At 41.6% G+C, this 22,071-nt stretch overlaps 1 protein-coding gene across 2 annotated transcripts in view; it reads left to right on the top strand.

The window, feature by feature from the left end:
• The window catches only part of SHROOM4 (shroom family member 4), a 262,555-nt gene that overhangs the window by 208,681 nt on the left and 31,803 nt on the right, over positions 1–22,071 (top strand). The window contains exons 3-6 of one of the 2 annotated variants that reach the window (XM_036017050.1): positions 884–1,018; positions 3,544–5,620; positions 5,663–6,034; positions 14,709–14,770. In XM_036017050.1, coding sequence (XP_035872943.1) covers positions 884–1,018; positions 3,544–5,620; positions 5,663–6,034; positions 14,709–14,770 — 2,646 coding nt within the window. Of the gene's footprint in view, positions 1–883; positions 1,019–3,543; positions 6,035–14,708; positions 14,771–22,071 lie in introns of both variants that reach the window. The other variant, XM_036017049.1, reaches the window with a different exon arrangement.

Genomic DNA, 22,071 nt, shown 5'->3' with positions numbered 1-22,071 from the left:
GAAACAGGGATTGGTCCTGTATAAGCCAGTCAGTTCAAGAGTTGTTGCTTCAGTTTTCAGCACCAGACAGACCCTGTGGTTACATCCAGGGCCTTGGCCTTAGACCTGTTCCCCTTTATTCACCCCTACCCTGCTGAGCAGCAGTCCCCTCTGTCAGCTAGTACACTCTATTCACCACACTGTTCTATTTTGCCTGGCAGGAGTTGGGGCTCCTTACCACCTCTTTTCCTACATATGCAGGTGTCTCACTTCTTATCTTTCACTTTCTCAAGGCCTTTACCACTCTTTATTTGAATAACTCTGTCCTTCTCACTGATCTATAACTCTCAAGGGCAAAGACTATGTTTGATTCATCTCTGTATCACCAGAGCTATACAAAGAAGGTACACAGTAAACACACACAAATGCTTATCAAATGAATAAGCCAAGATTAGAGGATTTGAAGCTCAGTGTTGACTTATTCAAACTTCTCAACCACTGCCCTATTCCTTTCTTAGAGAAAAATGGGAAAATTGGCCAGATTGATTTTTTTCTTCCAAGATAACTTAGGGTAGGGTCACTGTTCATTGGTCAGTAGCACTCATTTATTCTACAAATATTTATTGAGCATCTACTGTGTGTCTGGAATTCCTATGTGTGCTTGGGATACACTGATGAACACGATATCTGTGTGAAGTGAACATTTTCTTTCTCAGGATTTACCCTTGGTATGAAGGAGATTTGAGTACTGGGAGCTGAGGAGGACCACTAAGGTTCCCACACCAGCTCCTTGCAAGATATTCTACTTCATTTTAGGGAAAGAGGGGGTGGGGGCGGAAGTTGCCTGGGAAGTGATTTCAGCTCTGGTTCCCTAAGCTGACTTCCTGCCCCTTTCTTGCTGTAGGAGAAATGCCCCTGTCAGTAGGCCGCACTCATGGCATGTGGCCAAGCTGCTAGAGGGATGCCCTGAAGCAGCTACCACCATGCATATCCCTTCTGAAGCCTTCAGCTTGTCCTGGCATTCTGGCTGTAACACAAGGTGAGTTTACAGTTCTCCTCTCAAGATGGTTTGGAGGGTAGACAATGTGGCCACTCCTCTTCTGCTCTAGAACCAATTAGATATTATAGAGCCCAGAGTGTTGTAATGGAAAATGGAGTGGGAGTTCAGTCTGTGTTCTAGTCCTAGTCTGCTGCTAACTCTGTGACTTTGAGTCAGTCCTATTTCTTCTGGAAAATGTTCCTTGAAGTATTTAACTCACTTGGCTTAAAAGGCACCACATTTCCCTGCTTTTCATACTGTTTCACTAGATGCTCTTTTGCAGACACTTTCCATGATTCCTCCTCATCTCCTTGATCTCTTTATGAAAGAAGGCCCGAGGGCTCCTTTCCTGTCTACAGTGACTTACTAACAATCTCATCCAGTGTTCATCAGCTCTGTCACAGAACCAAAGCCCTCAGAGTGAGACCTCCCTGAATAACAGGATCTACGTGCAGTGAGAATCTCTCAATGCAGAGGCTGTGGTATAGTTTGTTGTTGAAACAACTGCCCAGAAGAAGAGGCAGACAACTGTTTCAGCAAGCTCAGAACCAGCAAATATGTTGGCCTCAGCTGTCTTTTTCCTCCCATAACAAGATCATCCCTCCAAGAAGGGATTTCTGTTGAGGAGGCTCAGGGAAGCTAAAGGTTGAGTTTGCCCCCACTTGGTGACTTTACTTGGCATTGGAAACCATGGGCTCAGGGCAGAGGCAGAGAAAATTTTGCTCTGGAGGAATACACAGAAACGCATTTTGATCCTGGCTCCTGTTGGAGTGAGGGTGTGGTTGCTTTCAGCAGGAAGGGTGGTAGGATGGGCAGCACATCCCCTTGTCAAAAAAGAATTGAAGGATTCCAGCCCAGAGGTCAAGTGAACAGAGTGGCTAAGGGGCAGCACGGGAACAAGAATTAGGGGAGACTGACCTGAGAGTTTCATGGGCTCCTGCCACTGCTCAGCTGTAGCTTTCTGAACTGTGGCTCTTCTGAGTATAACCTGCAACCTCTGAGGTTCTAGTCATCGGGAGTTATGACATGACTTGGCTCAATTTGGCTTTGTGTGTGAGAAATCATACTTAAAATTCAAGATCGTGTCCAATCTTAGTCCCTCCCTTGGTCTCCCCAGGTTGGTTTTACATAACATGGGGGATGAGGGGAGCATCATGGGCAAGTGCCACTGTACTATCAATACTAGTAGTAGAGAGGATGCTGATAAAAATAGCAATGGAAATAGCAATCAAGAGAGGAGCAGCTACCATGTATTGAACTTTTGCTAGGTACCCAGGCTATGATAAGAGGTTTACTTTTATTTATTTTTTTTTTAGAAAGAGGGGAAAGGAGGGAGAAAGAGAGGGAGAGAAACATCAATGTGTGGTTGCTTCTTGCATGGCCCTTACTGGGGACCTGGCCTGCAACCCAGGCCTGTGCCCTGACTGGGAATCGAACTGATGACCCTTTGGTTCACAGGCTGATGCTCAATCCACTGAGCCACACCAGCCAGGAAAACTTTTATTATATAATTTCACTCACAAAGCAACCCTCTCATGCAGATATTACTATATTCCCATTTAACAGATAGCAGAAAAGCTAAGACATTGGACTTACAGAGACCTGGGTTCTAATTCCAAATCTCCTTCTTTTAGCAGCTTTGTAATCAGTTTACTTGACTCTTGAAGTTTCAGTTTTCTCAGTTGTAAAGTGCAGATAATAATTTCTTGCCCTAAGTTTGAAATAAGAAACCTTACAGTGCTTGACACATTGCAGGTCTCCAGTAAATTGTCAGTATTATTATAATCAAGGGAAAAAAAACAACAGGGGATGCCTAAATCCCAGTTTTGTCTGGGCCACAGGCTAGAACTAGGTGATCTTGAGAAAAATCACCTCTTCAAAATCACTTCCCTTGTGGGACTCACTTTATACCAGTGGTTCTCAAAAGCATACTCCCTGGACCAATAGCAGCAGTATCACCTGACAACTTGTTAGAAGTAAAAATTCTCAGGATTCACCCAGACCTAAAACTTTGGTGATGAGGCCCAGTAGCCTGTGTTTTCACAAGCCCTCTTTGTGATTCTGATGCATGGTCAAATTCCAAAAGCAATGATTTACAAAATAGGCTAGCTGAAATTGAATCAGCCTTTAGGCCCTTCTCTAATGGTGATAGACTGTGATTGCCTCTCCTGGCATAGAGCCCCATGCTGACTCCCAAGGGACAGTGACAGGTTTGAAGCAATTTTAGACTCACTGATGTCAAACAGAGCATAATCCCCAATGGACTCTTCACACTTTTAGTCTTTGGGATGTTGCTCCATCCTCCTTCCATATGCTGTTTTATTTCCCATTTTACCACATCACTGTAGTGTCCCAGTGTCCATCCCTTTCCTTGTTTTCCTTACTTCCTTTCTTGCTTTGTGTCACTCTCATTTGTGGCATGGGTATCTCTGGGTTGTCCTGCCTTCTCCCATGGCAGGGCTGGCCACGGTGAGAAAGGGATCTGGTAATTTGGCTAACTAATCAGTATGCCCTGTGTCTTGCAGTGACGTGTGTGTGCAGTGGTGTCCACTCTCCCGGCATTGCAGCACTGAAAAAAGCAGCTCCATTGGCAGCATGGAGAGCCTGGAACAACCAGTCCAAGCCACCTATGAGGGTCACCTCTTGCCCATTGATCAGAACATGTACCCCAACCAGCGTGACTCAGCTTACAGCTCCTTCTCCGCAAGCTCAAATGCCTCTGACTGTGCCCTTTCCCTCAGGCCAGAGGATCCAGCCTCTACAGACTGTGTCATGCAAGGCCCTGGATTAAGTAAGTCCCCTAATGGCAGGCTTAATGTGGTTGAGACTTCAGGAGGTACCCAGCATACCAACGGGGGCCATTTGACTCCCAGCTCCCAGATGTCATCCCTCCCACAGGAGGTCCACCACTCAGGGCCTACCAAAGCTGCCAAGGGTCCACCACAACCTCCAGTGAGGCGAGATAGTCTTCAGGCCTCCAGAGGCCAACTCCACAATGGAGAGCAGCGGAGGGCTTCTGAGCCTATGTACTCTTTGCAACAGAAGGAGAAACCAAGCTTAGACACTGAGCTGTGCCCAAGGAACCCTAACAGGTTCTGCTGCATCAGTGGGAAAGACCAAATGACAAATCAGAGCCATCAGAATTGTAAGCTCAAACAACCTTCTGAATCTAATCAGCAGGGCTATGAGCACCTACTGATAGAGGCCTCAGCCAAAGCTGTTGGATTCCAAAAATCATACGACAAAGTTTCCAGCATAGATTCCAGCCCACTCAACAAGGTTTCAGCAGAGCTAGCTAAGACTTCTTCTTTTGGCAGTCCTTCACACCTCACGGGACCCACAGGTCATCGCCATAGTGCCCCCGAACAGCTGCTGGCATCCCACTTGCAGCATGTGCACCTCGATACCAGGGGTAGCAAGGGGATGGAGCTCCCAACTGGGAAGGATGGGCATGAGTGGACTCTGTCCCTTTTGCATAGCAGCCACACAGGGAAGAAAAGTCCATGTCCTCCTGCAGGGGGAAACCAGGACCAGCCCAGCAAGGAGAGAAAGACCAGACAAGTAGATAATAGGCCTTTGGGTTCAGGGCACCAGAGCCCAAGCAGCTCCCCCCATGAAGAAACTGATGGACACCCTCCAGAAAGAGGTTTCCAGGACCCAAGCAGAATAAGTAGAGCAGGTAATGAATTGGCCAGCCAGCAGCCCTCTCCCTCTGGCTCTCTTGTTCAACAAACCAGGGACTGTTCTCCAACCACTAAAGTAGCTGGCACCACAGAGGCAACTGAAGAAGGGAACAATGAGCCCAAGGAGTGTGGCCAGGTGGGTGGTAGGCGAAATGGAGGAACTCGGGGCCGCTCAATCCAAAACCGGCGGAAGAGTGAGCGTTTTGCTACCAACTTGCGTAATGAAATTCAGAGGAGGAAGGCTCAGCTCCATAAAAGCAAGAGTCCCTTATCACAGCTGTGTGACACTAAGGAGCCAGTGGAAGAGACTGAGGAGCCCCTAGAAAGTCTTCTACTTCCTGCCTCTAACTCACCTCCTCTACCTTCATATAAAAAACCACCAAGCCCTAAAGACAAGACCTTTAACAAGAGTATGATGCTTAGGGCTAGATCTTCAGAGTGCCTCAGCAAAGCCCCTGAGAGCCATGAATCAAGGACAGGCTTGGAGGGACAAATAAGCCCTGGCCAGAGGCCTGGCCAGTTCTCTATGCACCTGAACACCTGGTGGAAAGCATCTGATCCATCTTCAGACTCTGAGAAAACAAAAGTTCACCATGGAGTCCATGGAGGTCATTGGAGATGGTCTCCAGAGCACAACCGGCAGCCGCATGTGGCACTAGTCATGGAAGGCTCTTCCAACCCAGGAGATAACAAGGAATTGAAGGCTTCTACTGGCCAAGCTGGGGAGGAAGCCATCCTATTGCCCTTTGCAGACAGAAGAAAGTTTTTTGAAGAGAATAGCAAATCCTTATCAACCTCTCATTTGCCAGGTTTAACCACTCATAGTAATAAGACTTTTACCCAGAGACCAAAACCTATAGACCAGAACTTCCAGCCAATGAGCTCCAGCTACAGGGAATTGAGGCACCATCATATGGACCAATCATATCATTCCACAGACCAACCATATCATGCCACAGACCAATCATATCATTCCATTTCACCCCTTCAGTCAGAAACTCCTACTTACTCAGAATGTTTTGCAAGCAAGGGTCTAGAACAATCTGTGTGTTGTAAGCCACTGCACTGTGGTGATTTTGATTACCACAGGACCTGCTCTTACTCTTGCAGTGTCCAGGGAGCTATAGTACATGACCCTTGCATTTATTGTTCTGGGGAAATCTGCCCTGCTTTGCGAAAGAGAAATATGATGCCAAACTGCTACAACTGTCGGTGCCACCACCACCAATGCATTCGGTGTTCAGCTTGCTATCATAATCCCCAGCACAGTACCCTCGAGGACAGCAGCTTGGCACTTGGCAATGCTTGGAAACCCAGAAAGCCAACAGTGCAGGTGAGGACTTGGTTCTTGCATGGGTGAGCTTCGTTATTCTCTTTCTAAGGAGAAAGTGAGGTGAATCATTTGAAAACAATTATAATTTCTTAAAACTGTATAGTCCTGGTCTACCATATGGTAGCTTATTAACCTTGCACAGGACACTCAGCCACCAAAATTGCAGTTTCCTCATTTTTAGAGTTAGAGTAAAATAACTTTTCCTTCACAAAATGGACAGAACTAGGATTTATAGCCTAACTCTATAATTGGTATCTGAGTGACCTTAAGCAAGTTATTCAACCACCAAAATTTGCAATGATGTAATTTTTTAAACTTAAATATTTTATTGTTTATGCTATTACAGTTGTCCCAATTTTTCCCCTTTGCACCCCTACACCCAGCCTGCCTCCCACAGTCAATCCCCACACCATTGTCAATGTCCATGGGTCATGCACATATGTTCTATGACTAATACCTTCATGTTCTTTCAACCATTCCCCACATCCCCCTCCCCTCTTACAGCTGTCAGTCTGTTCCATGATTCTATGCCTCTGGTTCTATTTTGCTTGATAGTTTATTTTGTTCACTAGATTCCTATTATAAGTGAGAGCATATGATATTTGTCTTTTATCAACTGGCTCATTTCACTTGGCATAATAGTGTCCAGTTCCATCCATACAGTCACAAAAGGCAGGAATTCCTTATTTTTTTCTGCTCTGTAGTATTCCATTGTGTAAAAGTACTACAGTTTTTTGATCCACCCATCTACTGATGGGCACTCAGGCTGTTTCCAGCACTTGGATATTGTAAATAGTGCTGCTATGAACATAGGGGTGCATAGGTTCTTTTGGATTGGTGTTTCAGGGTTCTTAGGATATAATCCCAGCAGTGGAATTGCCTGTTCAAAGGGCAGTTCTGTTTTTAATTTTTTGAGGAAATTCCATGCTGTTTTCTACAATGACTATACCAGTCTGCATTCCCAACAATAGTGCACTAGAATTGCCTTTTCTCCACATCTTCTCTAGCACTTGTTGTTTGTTGATTTATTAATAATGGCCTTTCTGACCAGCGTGAGGTGATATCTCATTGTAGTTTTAATTTGCATCTCTCTGATGGGTAATGATGTTGAGCATCCTTTCATGTTTCTGGGCCCTCTCTATGCCATCCTTGGAGAAATGGCTATTCGAGTCCTTTGCCTATTTTTAATTGAATTGTTTGTCGTCTTGGTGTTGAGTAGCATAAATTCTTTATATATTTTAGAAATTAAATGCTTATCATATGTATCATTGGCAAATGTATTCTCCCATATGGTGAGTTCCCTTTTCATTTTGATGATGGTTTCTTTAGCTGTGCAGAACCTTTTAAATTTGATGTAGTCCCATTTGTTTATTTTTTCCTTCATATCCCTTGCCATAAGAGATATATGGGCAAAAATAGTGCTACGTGAGATACCTGAAATTTGACTGCCTATGTCATTCAACCACAAAAAATTGTAGTTATGTGATTTTTAAAGAGACAAAAAGAATTTTTGCTTCATAAAATGGGCAGTACTAAATAAAGTCTAATTACCTCATCACCGAAGTGGAGGAAAATAATGGCTGTCTCATAAATCAGTTATGAGGGTGAAATAAGATTGTGTATATAGAGTGTCAGGACTAGTACCTGATACAAAACAGCATGTATTCCCTTCCATTTCCTGCTTTAAAACTATTTGGAGCTCCAAAATTTGCAAATGGTCCTCCAAGCTTTGCTTTCAGAGATCTGACTTGTCTGGTTTCCTAAAGGATGAATCCTTTCCCCTCTTCTCCAGTCTCTCTCTCTGTCAGAGAACTAGGTTTAGACTGGCTGTTGCTATACCTGGTTATGACCTACCAACCTAACATAAGCCACCCCCACCTCCCAGGGCACTTCTGGGAGGACCCCATAGGTCCTTATCAGCTCACTGCCAGATTCCTTCTCCATGGCTTTCTTAGTGCCACCTTTTGGCTGGTGCATTCAAACCAGAAGTTAGTTTCTGTGTTGAACTGTTGTTGCATAGGCAGACACTTCTGAGTGACTCTATGTATAAAATTGTTCAATGCATATTCTTTGAATAAATGAAACTTAGGAGTGAAAGAAGCCTTATACAAAAGAGTACATACTCTACTATTAATTTTAAATAAAGTTCTTTTTTATTATTCTTGTTTACTATTCAGTTGTGCCAATTTTCCCCCCTTTGCCCTCTTCTGCCCATCCCACCCCTCGATCCCACAGTCCAGGTGTCATTAATACCTGTTCTTTGACTAAACCCTTCCCCTTCTTTCCACAATTGTCCCCCTCCCCCTCCCCTCTAGCAACTGTTAGTCTGTTCCATGTTTCCATGTCTCTTGTTTTCTTTTGCTTGTTAGTTTATTTTGTTCATTTGATTCCTCTTTTAAGTGAGATCATATGGTATTTGTCTTTCGCCAACTGGTTTATTTCACTTTGCATAATGTTCTCCAGATCCAACCATGCCATCAGAAAGGGTAGGCGATCTTTCTTTCTGCTGCATAGTATTCCATTGTGCACCATAATTTTTTCTAACCCATTCAACTACTGATGGGCACTTAGGCTGTTCTAAAACAATTATTCTATGGAAAAATAATTCAAAACAGTGGTTGCCTATGGGAGGTTGCACAGAGATGGACTGGAAAAAGTTGTAAGGAACTTAGTTGGGTCATGATAACATCCTGTATCTTGACAAGAGTTTGAGTTACACAGGCGTATACATTCATCATAATTCAACAAAGGCATAATTAATATTAGTGCATTTCACTGGAAGTAAATTTTGCCTTAAATATTATAAACAAATATGGAACTTTATTTAACGATATGTATGCTGAAGTTTTTGAAGTCTGTTGGTGCTCTAACTTACTTTATAGTTTTCAGCATACAAGTGTTGCACATATTTTGTTATATTTATCCCTAAGATTTCATGACTTTGATGCTATTGTAAATAATATATTTTTAACTTTTTTAATGTATTTTATTGATTATGCTATTACAGTTGCCCCATTTTCCCCCCTTCTCTCCCCTCCACCCTGTACCCCCTCTCCCACTCACATTCCCCCCCTTTAGTTCATGTCCATGTGCCATACTTATGAGTTCTTTAGCTTCTACATTTCCCGTACTATTCTTGCCCTACCCCTATCTATTTTCAACCTACATTCTATGCTACTTATTCTCTATACCTTTTCCCCCTCTCTCCTCCTCCCAACCCCCTGCTGCAAGCCCTTCATGTGCCCTCCATTTCTGTGGTTCTGTTCCTGTTGTACTTGTTTACTTAGTTTCTTTTGGTTTTGCTTTAGGTGTGGTTGTTAATAATTGTGAGTTTTCTGTCCTTTTACTATACATGTTTTTTCTTTATCTTCTTTTCTTAGATAAGTCCCTTTAGCATTTCATAAAATAAGGGCTTGATGATGATGAACTCCTTTAGCTCGACCTTATCTGAGAAGCACTTTATCTGCCCTTCCATTCTAAATGAGAGCTTTTCTGGATAGAGCAATCTGGGGTGTAGGTCCTTGTCTTTCATGACTTGGAATATTTCTTTCCAGCCCCTTCTTGCCTGTAAGGTCTCTTTGGAGAAATCAGCTGACAGTCTGATGGGAACTCCTTTGTAGGTTACTGTCCCCTTATCTCTTGCTGCTTCTAGGATTCTCTCCTTCGTTTTTACCTTGGCTAATGTAATTATGATGTGCCTTGGTGTGTTTCTTCTTGGGTCCAACTTCTTTGGGGCTCTCTGAGCTTCTTGGATTTCTTGGAAGACTGTTCCCTTTGCCAGATTGGGGAAGTTCTCCTTTATTATTTGTTCAAATACGTGCTCAATTTGTTGCTTTTCCCCTTCCCATTCTGGTACCCCTATAATTCGGATGTTGGAATGTTTAAAGGTGTCCTGGATGCTCTTAAGCTTTTCCTCATTTTTTTGAATTCTTATTTCATCATGCTTTCCTGCTTGGTTGATTTTATCTTCCTTCTGGTCCACTATATTGTTTTGAGACTCAGATTCCTTCCTTTCACTATTGGCTCTCTTCTGCGTATCTTCCTGCATCTCTTTTATGGTAACCTGCATCCTTTCATCTAAATTGCGCCCAAAATCATCCAGTTCTGTGAGCTTTCTGATCACCAGTGTTTTGAACTGTGCATCTGATAGATTGGCTATTTCTTGGTCGCTCAAAAGGATGAGTCCTGGGGGACTGATCTGTTCTGTTGGAAACATATCTTATGTCTTTCCCTATCTCTCCTCCTTTTTTTTTTTCCGGTCTGGTCACTCTTGTTACAGTGGGGGGCAGAGCCTTAGGTGTTCACCGGGGCTGGGCACTCCGGTCGCTAGATTGTGACGTTATATGTGGGGGCGGGGCGGGGGCAGGGGTGGGAGGGAACAATGGCGGTAGTTCCATTCTCCTGGGCTCAGACCCTTCTCTGGGATTCTGGGCTGCTAGCTCTGCCCTGGTCCACAATTGCTGCCCCACTGGGTCTGCCAGCCACAGTTTGCATACTCAGGGATCACCGCTGCGTTCTTGTGCCCTGGATAGCTGTCGCACCAATTTCGCGCCAAATTTTCCCCGAACTCCACGTGCCACCGACCCGCGCCAGCCCCGCACCTGCCCGGCTCGTCGTCTCCTACTAGCCTGGAAGTATGGGTCCACTTCAACTTCTTGGCTGTCCGACTTCCATTCAGATAAATCCTCTGTCAGTTCTGAGTGATAGTCTGTCTGCAAATCTTTGTTGTTCTAATCTTGGTTGTGCGAGGAGGCACGGTGCGTCCACCTATTCCTCCATCTTGCCGGAAGTCCCGTAAATAATATTTTTTAATGTCAATTAAAATTCTTTGTTACTATTACATAGAAATACAATTCCATTTTGTTGTGTTGGCATTGTATCCTGTATGTTTTTCAAAGTCATTCATTGGTTCTAGTAGCTTTTTTTAAAGATTTTCTAAATAGACAATCATGTCACCTGCAAATGGAAATAATTTCAGTTTTTTCTTTCCACTGTATATGCCTTTTCTAGGGAAGAGAGGGGCCTTAATGCACTGTCTAGGACCTCCAATACAAGGTTTAATAGAAGTGGTGAGAGTGGGTATTGTTGCTTTGTTCCCCATATTTCACTATTAAATACATTAATTGTAGGTTTTTCATAGATGCCCTTTATGAAGTTGAGGATGTTCCCTTTTATTCCTAGCTTTTATCAGGAGTGGATATTGGTTTTTTTTCAAAATTTTTTTCTGTACCTATTGAGATGATCATGTAGTTTTTCTTTTTTAGTCTACTGATATAATGAATTACATTGATTGATTTTTGAAACAAGAACCAGCCTAGTGTCACCACTTTGTCACAATGCATTTATCCTTTTTATGTGTTACTAGATTTGATTTGTTCATAGTTTGTTAAAGATTTTCGTGTCTATGTTTATCATGGATTTTAGTCTGTAGCTATCTTCTAATATCCTTGTCTGGTTTTTATATCCAGGTGCTGGTTTTACCAAATGAACTAAAAGGTATTCCCTCCTCTTCCAATGCTCAGGAAGATTTTGTATAGGATTAGTATTATTTCTTCCTTAAATGTTAAATAGAATTTATCACTGAAGCCAACTGGGCCTGGAGTTTTCTTTGTAGAAAGATTTTTTAAACTACAAATTTAACTTCTTTAATAAATATAGGGTCATTTAGGTTATCTATTTCTTCTTGAATGAGCTTTGGTAGCTTGTATTTCAAGGAATTTGCCCATTACATTTAAGCTTTTGATTTATATGGGGATAACATTGTTTGTAACTTAATTTGAAATGCATCAAGAAATTAAGATGGATTGGTGGGGGGATAGAGGAGTGAACAGAGAGATATGTCATAAGGCAAACATGGTAAAGTACTAATCATAGAATCTAGGTAGTGGATATGTGTGTATTAATTGTAAACTCCTTCAACACTTCTGTATACTTGAAAATATCCATAATAAATGTTAAAAAGAAAGAGGAGAAGCCCTAGCTGGTGTGGCTCAGTGAATTGAGTGCCAGGCTGTGAGAAAAAGCATCACTGGTTCAGTTCCCAGTCAGGGCACATGCCTGGGTTGCAGACCAGGTCCCCAGGAGGGGGTGTGTAAGAGGAAACCACACATGGATGTTTCTCTCTCCCTCTCCCCCCCCCATTTCCCTATCTAAAAATAAATAAATAAAATCATTTAAAAACTTTTAAAAAAGAAATAGGGGAAATATAAAATAATTTTTAAGGGCATTGATGCTGGAATCAGACTGCCTAGGTTCAAATTCCTATGCTTTCCCACTTAAAATGGAGGTAATAACAGCACCTACTTCATAAGTTGATTGTGAGGATTAAATGATGGAACATGTGTGAGGCATTTAGAACAGTGACTGCAAGATGGTAATCATCTTATAACTGTGAGTCATTATCTTTTAAAATAAGGGGAGAGATTGGCTTAGCTTGCGAAAGTTTGTTCAAAGAAGGACCTGTAAGTGGACCATAGGAAAAAGGGACTGAAGCAGGGTTGGGGTATGGTGTTAAGGAGATGGTGGCTGTAGATGTGTTAGCCCCAGGCCCATAACTCCATAAAAGACAGAGGTGAAATTTGCAGGTTGCATCAGTTGACAGCAGCAATGCAGGTTTTCTTTTACACTCTGGGAAAGGGATATATTCAGTTTCTAATGCCTATTAGACTAGCTGAGCAGGTCTTCTTAGACACTAGGCTTTTAGACATGTGGATGGCCATCTAAGAGCCACTGTATGCCCATTCTTACCCCTGCCACCTGAACACACACCACCCTTAGACATGAGGAAATGTTGTAGCATGGACTAAGGCACCCCAGCCCATATGACTAGGGCTGTGTGAAGTAGGGCTGATTTCCTTCTCCTTCTGGCCCCTGGAAGATGTTAGAGAGCTAACTGGCTCCTGCTTAGCACTGTTAAGAGAACTAAAATCAGTACATACTTACATCCCTCATACTTCATGCCAGTTAGCTTTCCATTTACTATCACATTATTTCATTTAACAATTGCATGATATGTTATAATAGGATCCCCATTTTACAGCTGAGGAAACTGAGGCTGATGGAGGTCACACATCTAGCAAATGGCAAAGCCAGCATTTGAACAATAGCTAACAACTGAATATCTACTGTGCACCAGGTATTGTTCTATGCACTTCAAATATATCATTAACTCATGCAGTCCTCAAAGCAGTCAAGAAATAGGTAATGTTATCACAATTATACTATTAAATAGCTGGGGGAAATGAGATAAAGAGAAGTTGTATATTTTTCTTGAGGTCACATAGCAAGTGTGGCATTTGAATCCATGTAGTTTAGCTTCAGGACCCAAGCTCCTAATCATGCTATGCTGTCTCTCCATAAGCTGATTTCAAAGCCCAGGCTTTGTCCAGTATGGCAGGATGCCTTTTAGCAGTATATCTTCTATTGGGGCAGCAAGTTCCCACTACAGTCAATCACCATCTGCAACAAGCCATGGTGTAACTACCTCTTTGGTTCAAAGGGTGCAGGCAATTTACAGCAATCTAAGCTCAAGAAAAAAAGATGCAATATGATACTGGGAATCTGCAAAGGAGGCTGGGAGTTGGGACACAACTTTGTTTGGTTTGGCCACTGCTATTTACGGAGCACTTCCCATAGGGCTAGACAGGGCATGGACAGGAAATCCTGGCTCCCACTGTGGCTGAACAAGTATGAGGGCAGGGACATCTCACAAGGGTGTCAAGGCAGAGTCTGAAATCTAACAAGTGGTTAGAGCTGCTCTAACATGACAGGTACAGACAGGGACTGCTCTGATTCTATAAAAGCTGAGAAACCATCCTTTCTCTGGCAACTAACATCCAGAGCCTCCTTTGTGCTGAGCACTGTGCTAGGCATTCTGTATGCACATTCCATTTTATCCTGACTACTAGGACCCAAGCAAGGCTACGTAGCAAAGTTCTTATTTGCCAGATGGGAATCTGAGGTTCAGGAAGGTGACACAACTTCCCTCAAATAACACAGCTATTAAGTATATTAGCTAGTATGACTAACACTAAATGTCTTAATTTCAAAAGGGAGTAATTTTTTTATTTAACTAGGACAAAGGTAATAAAACTTTAAATTGGTCCAATAATAGCATTGGAGAAAGTGAGAATTTGGAAGATTCTTCAGAAAGGTCACATCAGTACAGCAGTGTGCTGGAATGCATGATCTCCCACTGCCTCACTCTAGGAAAGAGTTACAGCAGCAGGAGCTTTAGGCTTTGATGGCCCTTCAAGGACCAGGGCTTCCAAGATGTTTTCTATGTTGGAAGAGTCAAAATGAAAGGGCAGGTTCACCAGGGAGAACAAACAAAAAGACCTCTTTTGCAACAGCCAGAACAAACAGCAAACATGCTAAACTGGTTTTTAACGTGGTTTGGGAGAGGAGGGGAGAACCAGAGGAAAACATAGAGTTTCTAGACTACACTGCCCAGGTCCCTGAGTGCTCTCTTAGTCTCTGCATGTTCCCAGCAGTTCATAGGCCTCCTGACAGAAAGGCAGCCTCCATGTACTTTTCTCTAGCCTGCATGGGAGAGTAGAAGGAACCAGATATGGGTCCTGGATGGGGACAGGTTCCTAAATTCTTCACATTTTTGAAACCAGCTAGATACCTGACTGCTTAGAGCTCCCTAACTTATCAGAATTTTGATTTGCAGGAATTTCCTGGGGACAAATGGAAATTGACAACAGGAAACAGGAAGACCAGCCAGTCAGGGAGGTAAGTGGCTTCTCATGGTTCTGGGGTGAGTTGGTGCCTCTGAAGTTTCTATAGAAATGGTAAGCTCTTCTGTTTGTTCACCTTTCTTTAAGGAACCTGGTTTGGTGTTTACAGCAAGGGTTTGATGCCACAAACGTCATCCAGTCTGCCCCCAGGCAGTGGGTTACAGACCAAACTGATTGCTAGGACAAAAAAAAAAAAAGAATATGGAGTAGTCAGGCAGTTTTGTGGGACATTGTGCCCATCATCTCAGAGGCCTGAGGCAAGCCTGCCCAGGCACAAGAACATGTAGGACCAGACCATGCTGAAACAGATGAGAAGGCATAAATTATGCCTGCCTTCCTAGTGGCCATTGGACAGTTGGAGGGAGCAAAAAGTAGGTAAGACTATCAAGCTACTGCTGTGCCTTCGCTTCACAGTTGTTGGAGGTACTTGTTTCTTGGGTTCTGCAACCTTTCTTTTTAGAGGGTTTATTAAAAACTTAAGGTCTGCTCATTTAAAGTCCAAGGGCAGATTATACTAATAATAGGTTAAAATTCCTGAGAGGAAGCAGGGACATTTTCACAAATGGCATATATGGCTTGGGCTAGTGGGAAAAGAGTTGCTTAGGCAAAGCCCTTAAGGAAAAAAATGCTCAGATTGGAGTCTGCTCCTGTAATGTGGGGAGCATGGCACACAGCTTTCATATTCCCCGGGGATGAGCCTACCTGCCATGAGTTGACTATAAGGAGTGACAGTTACCTTTTCTGGGGTGGTCTACATCAGCCTGGCTGGACCCTCTCTTTTGTGAAATTCCTTGATGTACTCTTACAGTCAGTTCTTCTCCAGGCCTAATTATAAGACACCTTTAAGTTATATTGATTCTTTAACTCAAATTCCAGGAATGAAGGAGGGATCGGGAAAAAAGCTCTTAGCTGTGCCTTGATAGGGGCACTTAGGAAGGGGACACCAAAGGAGAGAATTAGAATCTGGGCCTGACCCCGGAAGAACCTGAGATTCTTTCTGGGGTTCTATATTGCCCCCTATGATTTGGTGGTATAGTCAGGAATAATTTTGGCTTTCTTTTGATTCCAAAGTTTGGGAAACCTATTCATTTTCTGGTTGGCAATGAAAAATGGAGGAACCCTATATAAAGTGTTAGTCACTGGGCTGGATCTTTTTATACCCATAATCTCCTTTATTCTCCACAGCAGTTAATTTTTACTAGCTATTTGATAGATGAGGTGCAGAGAGCTTATGTAACTTAGCTGAGGTCACCTAGTATAACCGATGGAACCAGGATTCTGAGACCCAGGTTTGTCTGGCCCCAAAGTTCATGCATTTTCCATCATAATTACTTCAATTAAGATCCCTAAAGAAATACTTCAAACTGATCACTCAACATTGTGTCTCAGGAGTCTATCCTGGATGGGAATACTATGGGATTTTATGGTTAGTCTTGATTCCTCTCTGTGAACTGGCTTGTATTATATTCTTGGAGAACTTGTTTCGATCTAATGGGTCTGCAGAGTTTCCCACATTAGACTGAAACCTTTGAGAGAGAAGACCACACCTTGGTTTGGTCATAGACTTACTCTATGTGCCTAGCACAGAGAAGTTGCTCGGGAGTATTTTCATTTGCTTGCCAAATGAAGAAACAGAGTCTCTACCATTGAGTGGATGAAATGACACAAAAACAATAATGCTAATTAACATTTCTGGAGCACAGTGTTCTACTCTGGGAACCATTCAAAGCACTTTACATTTATTTATTACTATAACATTAAGGGATGGGTACTATTAATCCCCCCATTTGCCCAAGAAGAGAAACAGAAGCAAACACAGATAAATAATTTGCCTGAAGTCCCACAGATATTAAGTTGACTAAATCCAGGCAGTCTTACTTCAGAGATACTCCACAGTAAGTTCTCACTTAACATCATCAACAGGTTGCAAATTTAAGTGAAACCATGCAATGAAATCAATTTTACCTTAGGCTGACTGATATAAACAAGAATTAAGTTCCTATGGAATATATTCTGGGCACAAAAACCACACCAAATTTCTAAATGAAGACCCAAAACACTTCTAATATTAAATGTTGATATAAAGATGAATACAAAATTAATTCTTTTCTAACCCACCTACTTCAGTTCAGGGTTGCAGATGGCCAGAGTCAATCCTAGTGGCTCAGGGAACAAGGTTGGATGCAACCCTGGATAGGATGCCTTTCCATTTCAGGATGCACTCACACATGCACCCACACCCACACTCACTCAGATTGGGATAATGTGGACATACCAATTCACTTCACATGCACATCTTTGGGATGTGGGAGGAAATATACACAGAAGAACATGTGAACTCCACACAGACAGTGGCCCTGGCTGGGAATCATTTTTTTCCTCATCAATGTTTTAACAAGATACCATTGATCAAAGTGATGTTATTCAAAGACCTGCTATACTACTCTACGGTGCTTCTCCAAAAATGGTTCTCTTACCAACCAGTCAGTAAAGTAACAAGACTTTATTCAAAACTTAGTGTATGTACTACCTTTCTGTAGATGAGCAGGGAAATAATAAAGAGCTCCAGGAAGCATGATGCCTGCCCACCCACAGCTTGAGCAAGAAAGACTAACCCACACAAAGTAACAGTAATAATAAATTACCATTTGCAAGACAACCTACATGCCACAGCTAGGTTATAGATATTATGTTTTATTGTCCCCAAAACTCTGTCAGATACGTATTATTATAGCTAGGATGGTGGTTCTTAAACTTGAGTGTACACTAAAAAATACCTGAAAGGCTAATTAAAACAGAGAAATAGGTAGATCTTACCCCCAGCAAGTGTGATTCAGTAGGTATGCAGTGGGGCTCAAACTGTGTATTTCTAAAGAGCTCCCCAGGTGATGCTGATGGGATCACACTTTGAAAACTGTTGATTCAGATAAAAAATTTGAGATTCAGACTAAATAATTTACTGAAGATCTCATGGCTACTAAAGGGACAAGCCAGAATTTATTATTTTTATTTTATTTTTTAATCCTCTCCTGAGGATATTTTTATTGACTTTAGAGAGAGAAGAAGGAGGGAGGAGGGAGAGAGGGTGGGGGAGAGGGAGAGACAGAGAGAGAATGAATATGGTTGCCTCCAATAGGCACCCCAACGAGAAATTGAAACCAAAATTTAGGTATGTGCCCTGTCTGGGGATCAAACCCAAAACATTTTCATGTATGGAACAATGTTCTAACCAAGTGAAACACCCATCCAGGGCAGGACAAGCCAGGATTTAAATCCACTTGTTGCTTATTCATGCAAGTTGCTATAGGATGAAGTGTCAAATACATGGTTTAAACAAGAAATGCCTGGCACATGGCAAGGGGCCAATACATAATAAGTGTTATTGTGCTTTAAGTTCATTGGAGGGTAAGTAAAGTGAAGGTTGGGACCTATAGGAGGAAAGAACCAGAGGGGAGACTAAGTAGGGTATGTGGGAGGAATAAGACCCCCTGGTTAAGGGTTTTGACCTTGGAGTCAGTCTGCCTGGGTTCAAATCCAGCTTCTTCCATTCTCCAGCTGTATTAGCTTGGGATGTTTCTCGCTCTCTCCTTTGATTTTTTTCTACATTTTTAAATTATTGTTCACATACAATTGTCTCCATTTTTCCCTCACCACTCCCCGCAACCCCAACTATCCCCACTTTCCACCCTTGATCCTACTCCCCTTTGGTTTTGTCCATGTGTCCTTTATACAAGTTCATGACAATCCTTCCCCCTTTTCTGCCCATTATTCCCTCCCACCTTGCCTCTGGTTACTGTCAGTTTGTTCTTAATTTCAATATCTCTGGTTATATTTTGCTTGCTTCTTTGTTTTGTTGATTAGGTTCCACTTATAGGTGAGATCATATGGTATTTGTCTTTCACCACCTGGCTTATTTCACTTAGCATAATGCTTTCCAGTTGCATCCATGCTGTTGCAAAGGGTAGGAGCTCCTTCTTTCTTTCTGTGGAGTAGTATCGCACTGTGTAAATGGACCATCATTTTTTGATCCATTCATTTCCTGGCAGGCACTTAGGTTGCTTCCAGCATCTAGCTATTGTCAGTTGTGCTGCTATGAACATTGGGGTGCATAGGTTCCTTTGGATTGGTGTTTCAGGATTATTAGGGGATAGTCCCAACAGTGGAATTGCTGGGTCAAAAGGTAGTTCCATTTTTCGTTTTCTGAGGAAATTCCATACTGTTTTCCACAGTGGTTACAACAATCTGCATTCTCACCAACAGTGCACTAGTGTTCCCTTTTCTCCATATCCTTTACAACACTTGTTTGTTGATTTGTTTATGATGACCATTCTGACTGGTGTAAAGTGGTATCTCATTGTGGTTTTGATTTGCATCTCCTGATGGTGAGTGATGCTAAACATCTTTTCATATATCTCTGGGCCCTCTGTATGTCCTCTTCAGAGAAGTGTCTGTTCAGGTCCTTTGCCCATTTTTTGGATTGTTTGTCTTCCTTGAGTGGAGTTGTGTGAGTTCTTTATATATTTTGGAGATCAAATTCTTGTCCAAGGTATCAACATAATAAAGGCCATATCTAAGAGACCTACAGCCAACATCATACTCAATGGGCAAAAACTAAAAGCTTTCCCAGCAAGATCAGGCATAAGACAAAGATATCTGTTTTCACCACTTCTATTCAACATAGTATTGGAAGTCCTAGCTACAACAATCAGATAAGAAAAAGAAATAAAAGCCATCCAAATTGGAAAGGAGGAATCAAAACTGTCATTGTGTGCAGATAACATGATAGCATACATAGAAAATCCTATAGACTCTACCAAAAAACTACTCAACCTAGTAAGCAAATTTGGCAAAACAGTGGGATACAAAGTCAATATTCATAAATCAAACACATTTTTGTATACCAATAATGAACTATCAGAAACAGAAATAAAAGGAAAAAATCCCATTTGGTATAGCAACAAGAAAAATAAAGTACCTAGAAGTAAACCTAACCAAGGAGGTAAAAGACCTGTACTCAGAAAACTATACAACACTGAAGAAAGAAATTAAGGAAGACACAAGCAAATGGAAGCATGTACCATGCTCATGCTCATCATCAAAATGGCCATACTACCCAAAGCAATTTATAGATTCGATGCAATCCCTATTAAAATATCAATGATACATTTCACAGATATAGAACAAACATTTCAAAAATTTATGTGGAACCATAAATGACCCCAAATAGCCACAGCAATTTTTAGAAAGAAGAACAAAGTAGAAGGGATTTCAGTGCCTGATGTCAAACTATATTACAAGGCTCCTGTAATCAAAACAGTCTGGTATTGGCATAAGAACAGACACATAGATCAATGCAACAAATTAGAGAGCCCAGAAATAAACCCAAGTCTGTTCTGTCAATTAATATTTGATGAAGGGGGCAGAAGCATAAAATGGAATAAAAATAGCCTCTTCAACAAATAGTGTTGGGAGATCCAGACAGCTACATGCAAAAAAATGAAACTTGGCCACAAACTTACACCATACACAAAAATAAACTCAAGGTGGATAAGAGACTTAAATATAAGTTGTGACACCATAAAAGTCCTAGAGGAGAACATAGGGAGGAAAATCTCAGATATTCCACACAGCAATATTTTCACTGATATTTCCCCTAGAGCAAGGGACATAAAGGAAAGAATAAACAAATGGGACTTCATCAAAATAAAAACTTCTGCACTGCTGAAGAAAACATCAGCAAAATGAAAAGGGAACCAACCATATGGGAAAATATATTTGCAAGTGATATCCCCCATCTCCTTTTCATCCTCTCTCCCTCTCTTTCTCTTCCATCAGTTTCCTTATCTACCTCATGTGATAGTTGTGAGGATTAATGAGTTAATATATGTCAAGCATTTAGAACACAACCTGGGACCTTAAACCCTCATTAAATATTAGTTGTAATAATGAGAAGGAGAAGTAAGAGGAAAGGGAGGAAAAGCAGCAGCAGTAACAGAAGAGAAAAAAGGACAAATAGCAAAGTATTGGGCAGGGATTGGTAGGCCCTAAAAATGAGATAGGATCACTCATATGTAGAATCTAATGAACAAAGTGAACTAAACAAGAAAGATAGAGATAGACTCATAGCTAGCAGGATGACAGCTAAGGAGGGGAGGTTAGGGGGTGGATGGACTGAGCAAAAGGAAAAAAGATTCATGGACTCGGACAACAGTGTGGTGTCCGCTGTGGGGAGGGGGACATAAAGGGAATAAATGGCAATGGACAAAAATTTAAATTATTAAATAAAAAAACTACATAGGATCACAAACATGGAAGCAATTAATGGTTATCAGTCAGGTAAGTGACATGGTAAATGTGGCACTTTAGAAAACTTGGCAGCATTTGCAATCTAGATGGGTTGAAAAGAGGCCAATTATGGACAGTGATCCAGGCATGAAAGAGTGTGGCTCTGGGTTGAGGTAGGGGTGGTGTAGAAAAAATAGATATATGTGTGTGATATTTGGGAGAAATATTTGTTTATTATGAAAATGATATTACAGGAAATTAAAAACAGAAGAAAAAGTAGCTTTAGTCCTACCATCCTAACTCCCTGAATGTTTTCATTTCTCTGCCAACTTTTATCTATAGGTATAGAGGTATTTTGGTATGGTTAAATAACTATGTAGATGTAATTTGGTTTGTCCTGTTCTTTTTTCCCGACTAAGCATTATTTGGTGAACAGTTTTGCATGTTGCTGTACAGACTTCCCCAATGGTTACAAATTTTAATGGCTGCATAATATTTAACTAGCTTAATGTGCTTTATTTTGCTTAATCATTCCCAAATTGTTGGATAACAAGATTATTTCCAATTTCTTGTGATTATAAAGTAATGCTGCAGAAAATCTGTATAGGTATAATCTTTTTTTCTCATTTTGAATTATCTCATTAAAAATAATTATTAGAGTTGGGATTACAATTTGAAAGAATATGATTAAACAGACATAGAACAAACACTTCAACAATTTATATGGAACCATAAACGACCCCGAATAGTTGCTGCAATTTTGAGAAAGAAGAGTAAAGTAGGAGGGATCACAATACCTGACACTAAACTATACTACAAGGCCACTGTAATCAAAACTGCCTGGTACTGGCATAAAAACAGGCACATGGACCAATGGAACAGAACAGAGAGACCAGAAATAAACCCAAGCCTCTACAGTCAATTAATATTTGACAAAGGAAGCAGCAACATAAAATGGAATAAAAATAGCCTCTTCAACAAATGGTGTTGGGAGAACTGGACAGCTACGTG

Source organism: Phyllostomus discolor, chromosome X, assembly GCF_004126475.2.
Source record: "Phyllostomus discolor isolate MPI-MPIP mPhyDis1 chromosome X, mPhyDis1.pri.v3, whole genome shotgun sequence".
NCBI lineage: Eukaryota > Metazoa > Chordata > Mammalia > Chiroptera > Phyllostomidae > Phyllostomus > Phyllostomus discolor.
Note: the sequence above shows the minus strand (reverse complement) of the source record. Positions and strands in the feature narration are given on the sequence as shown.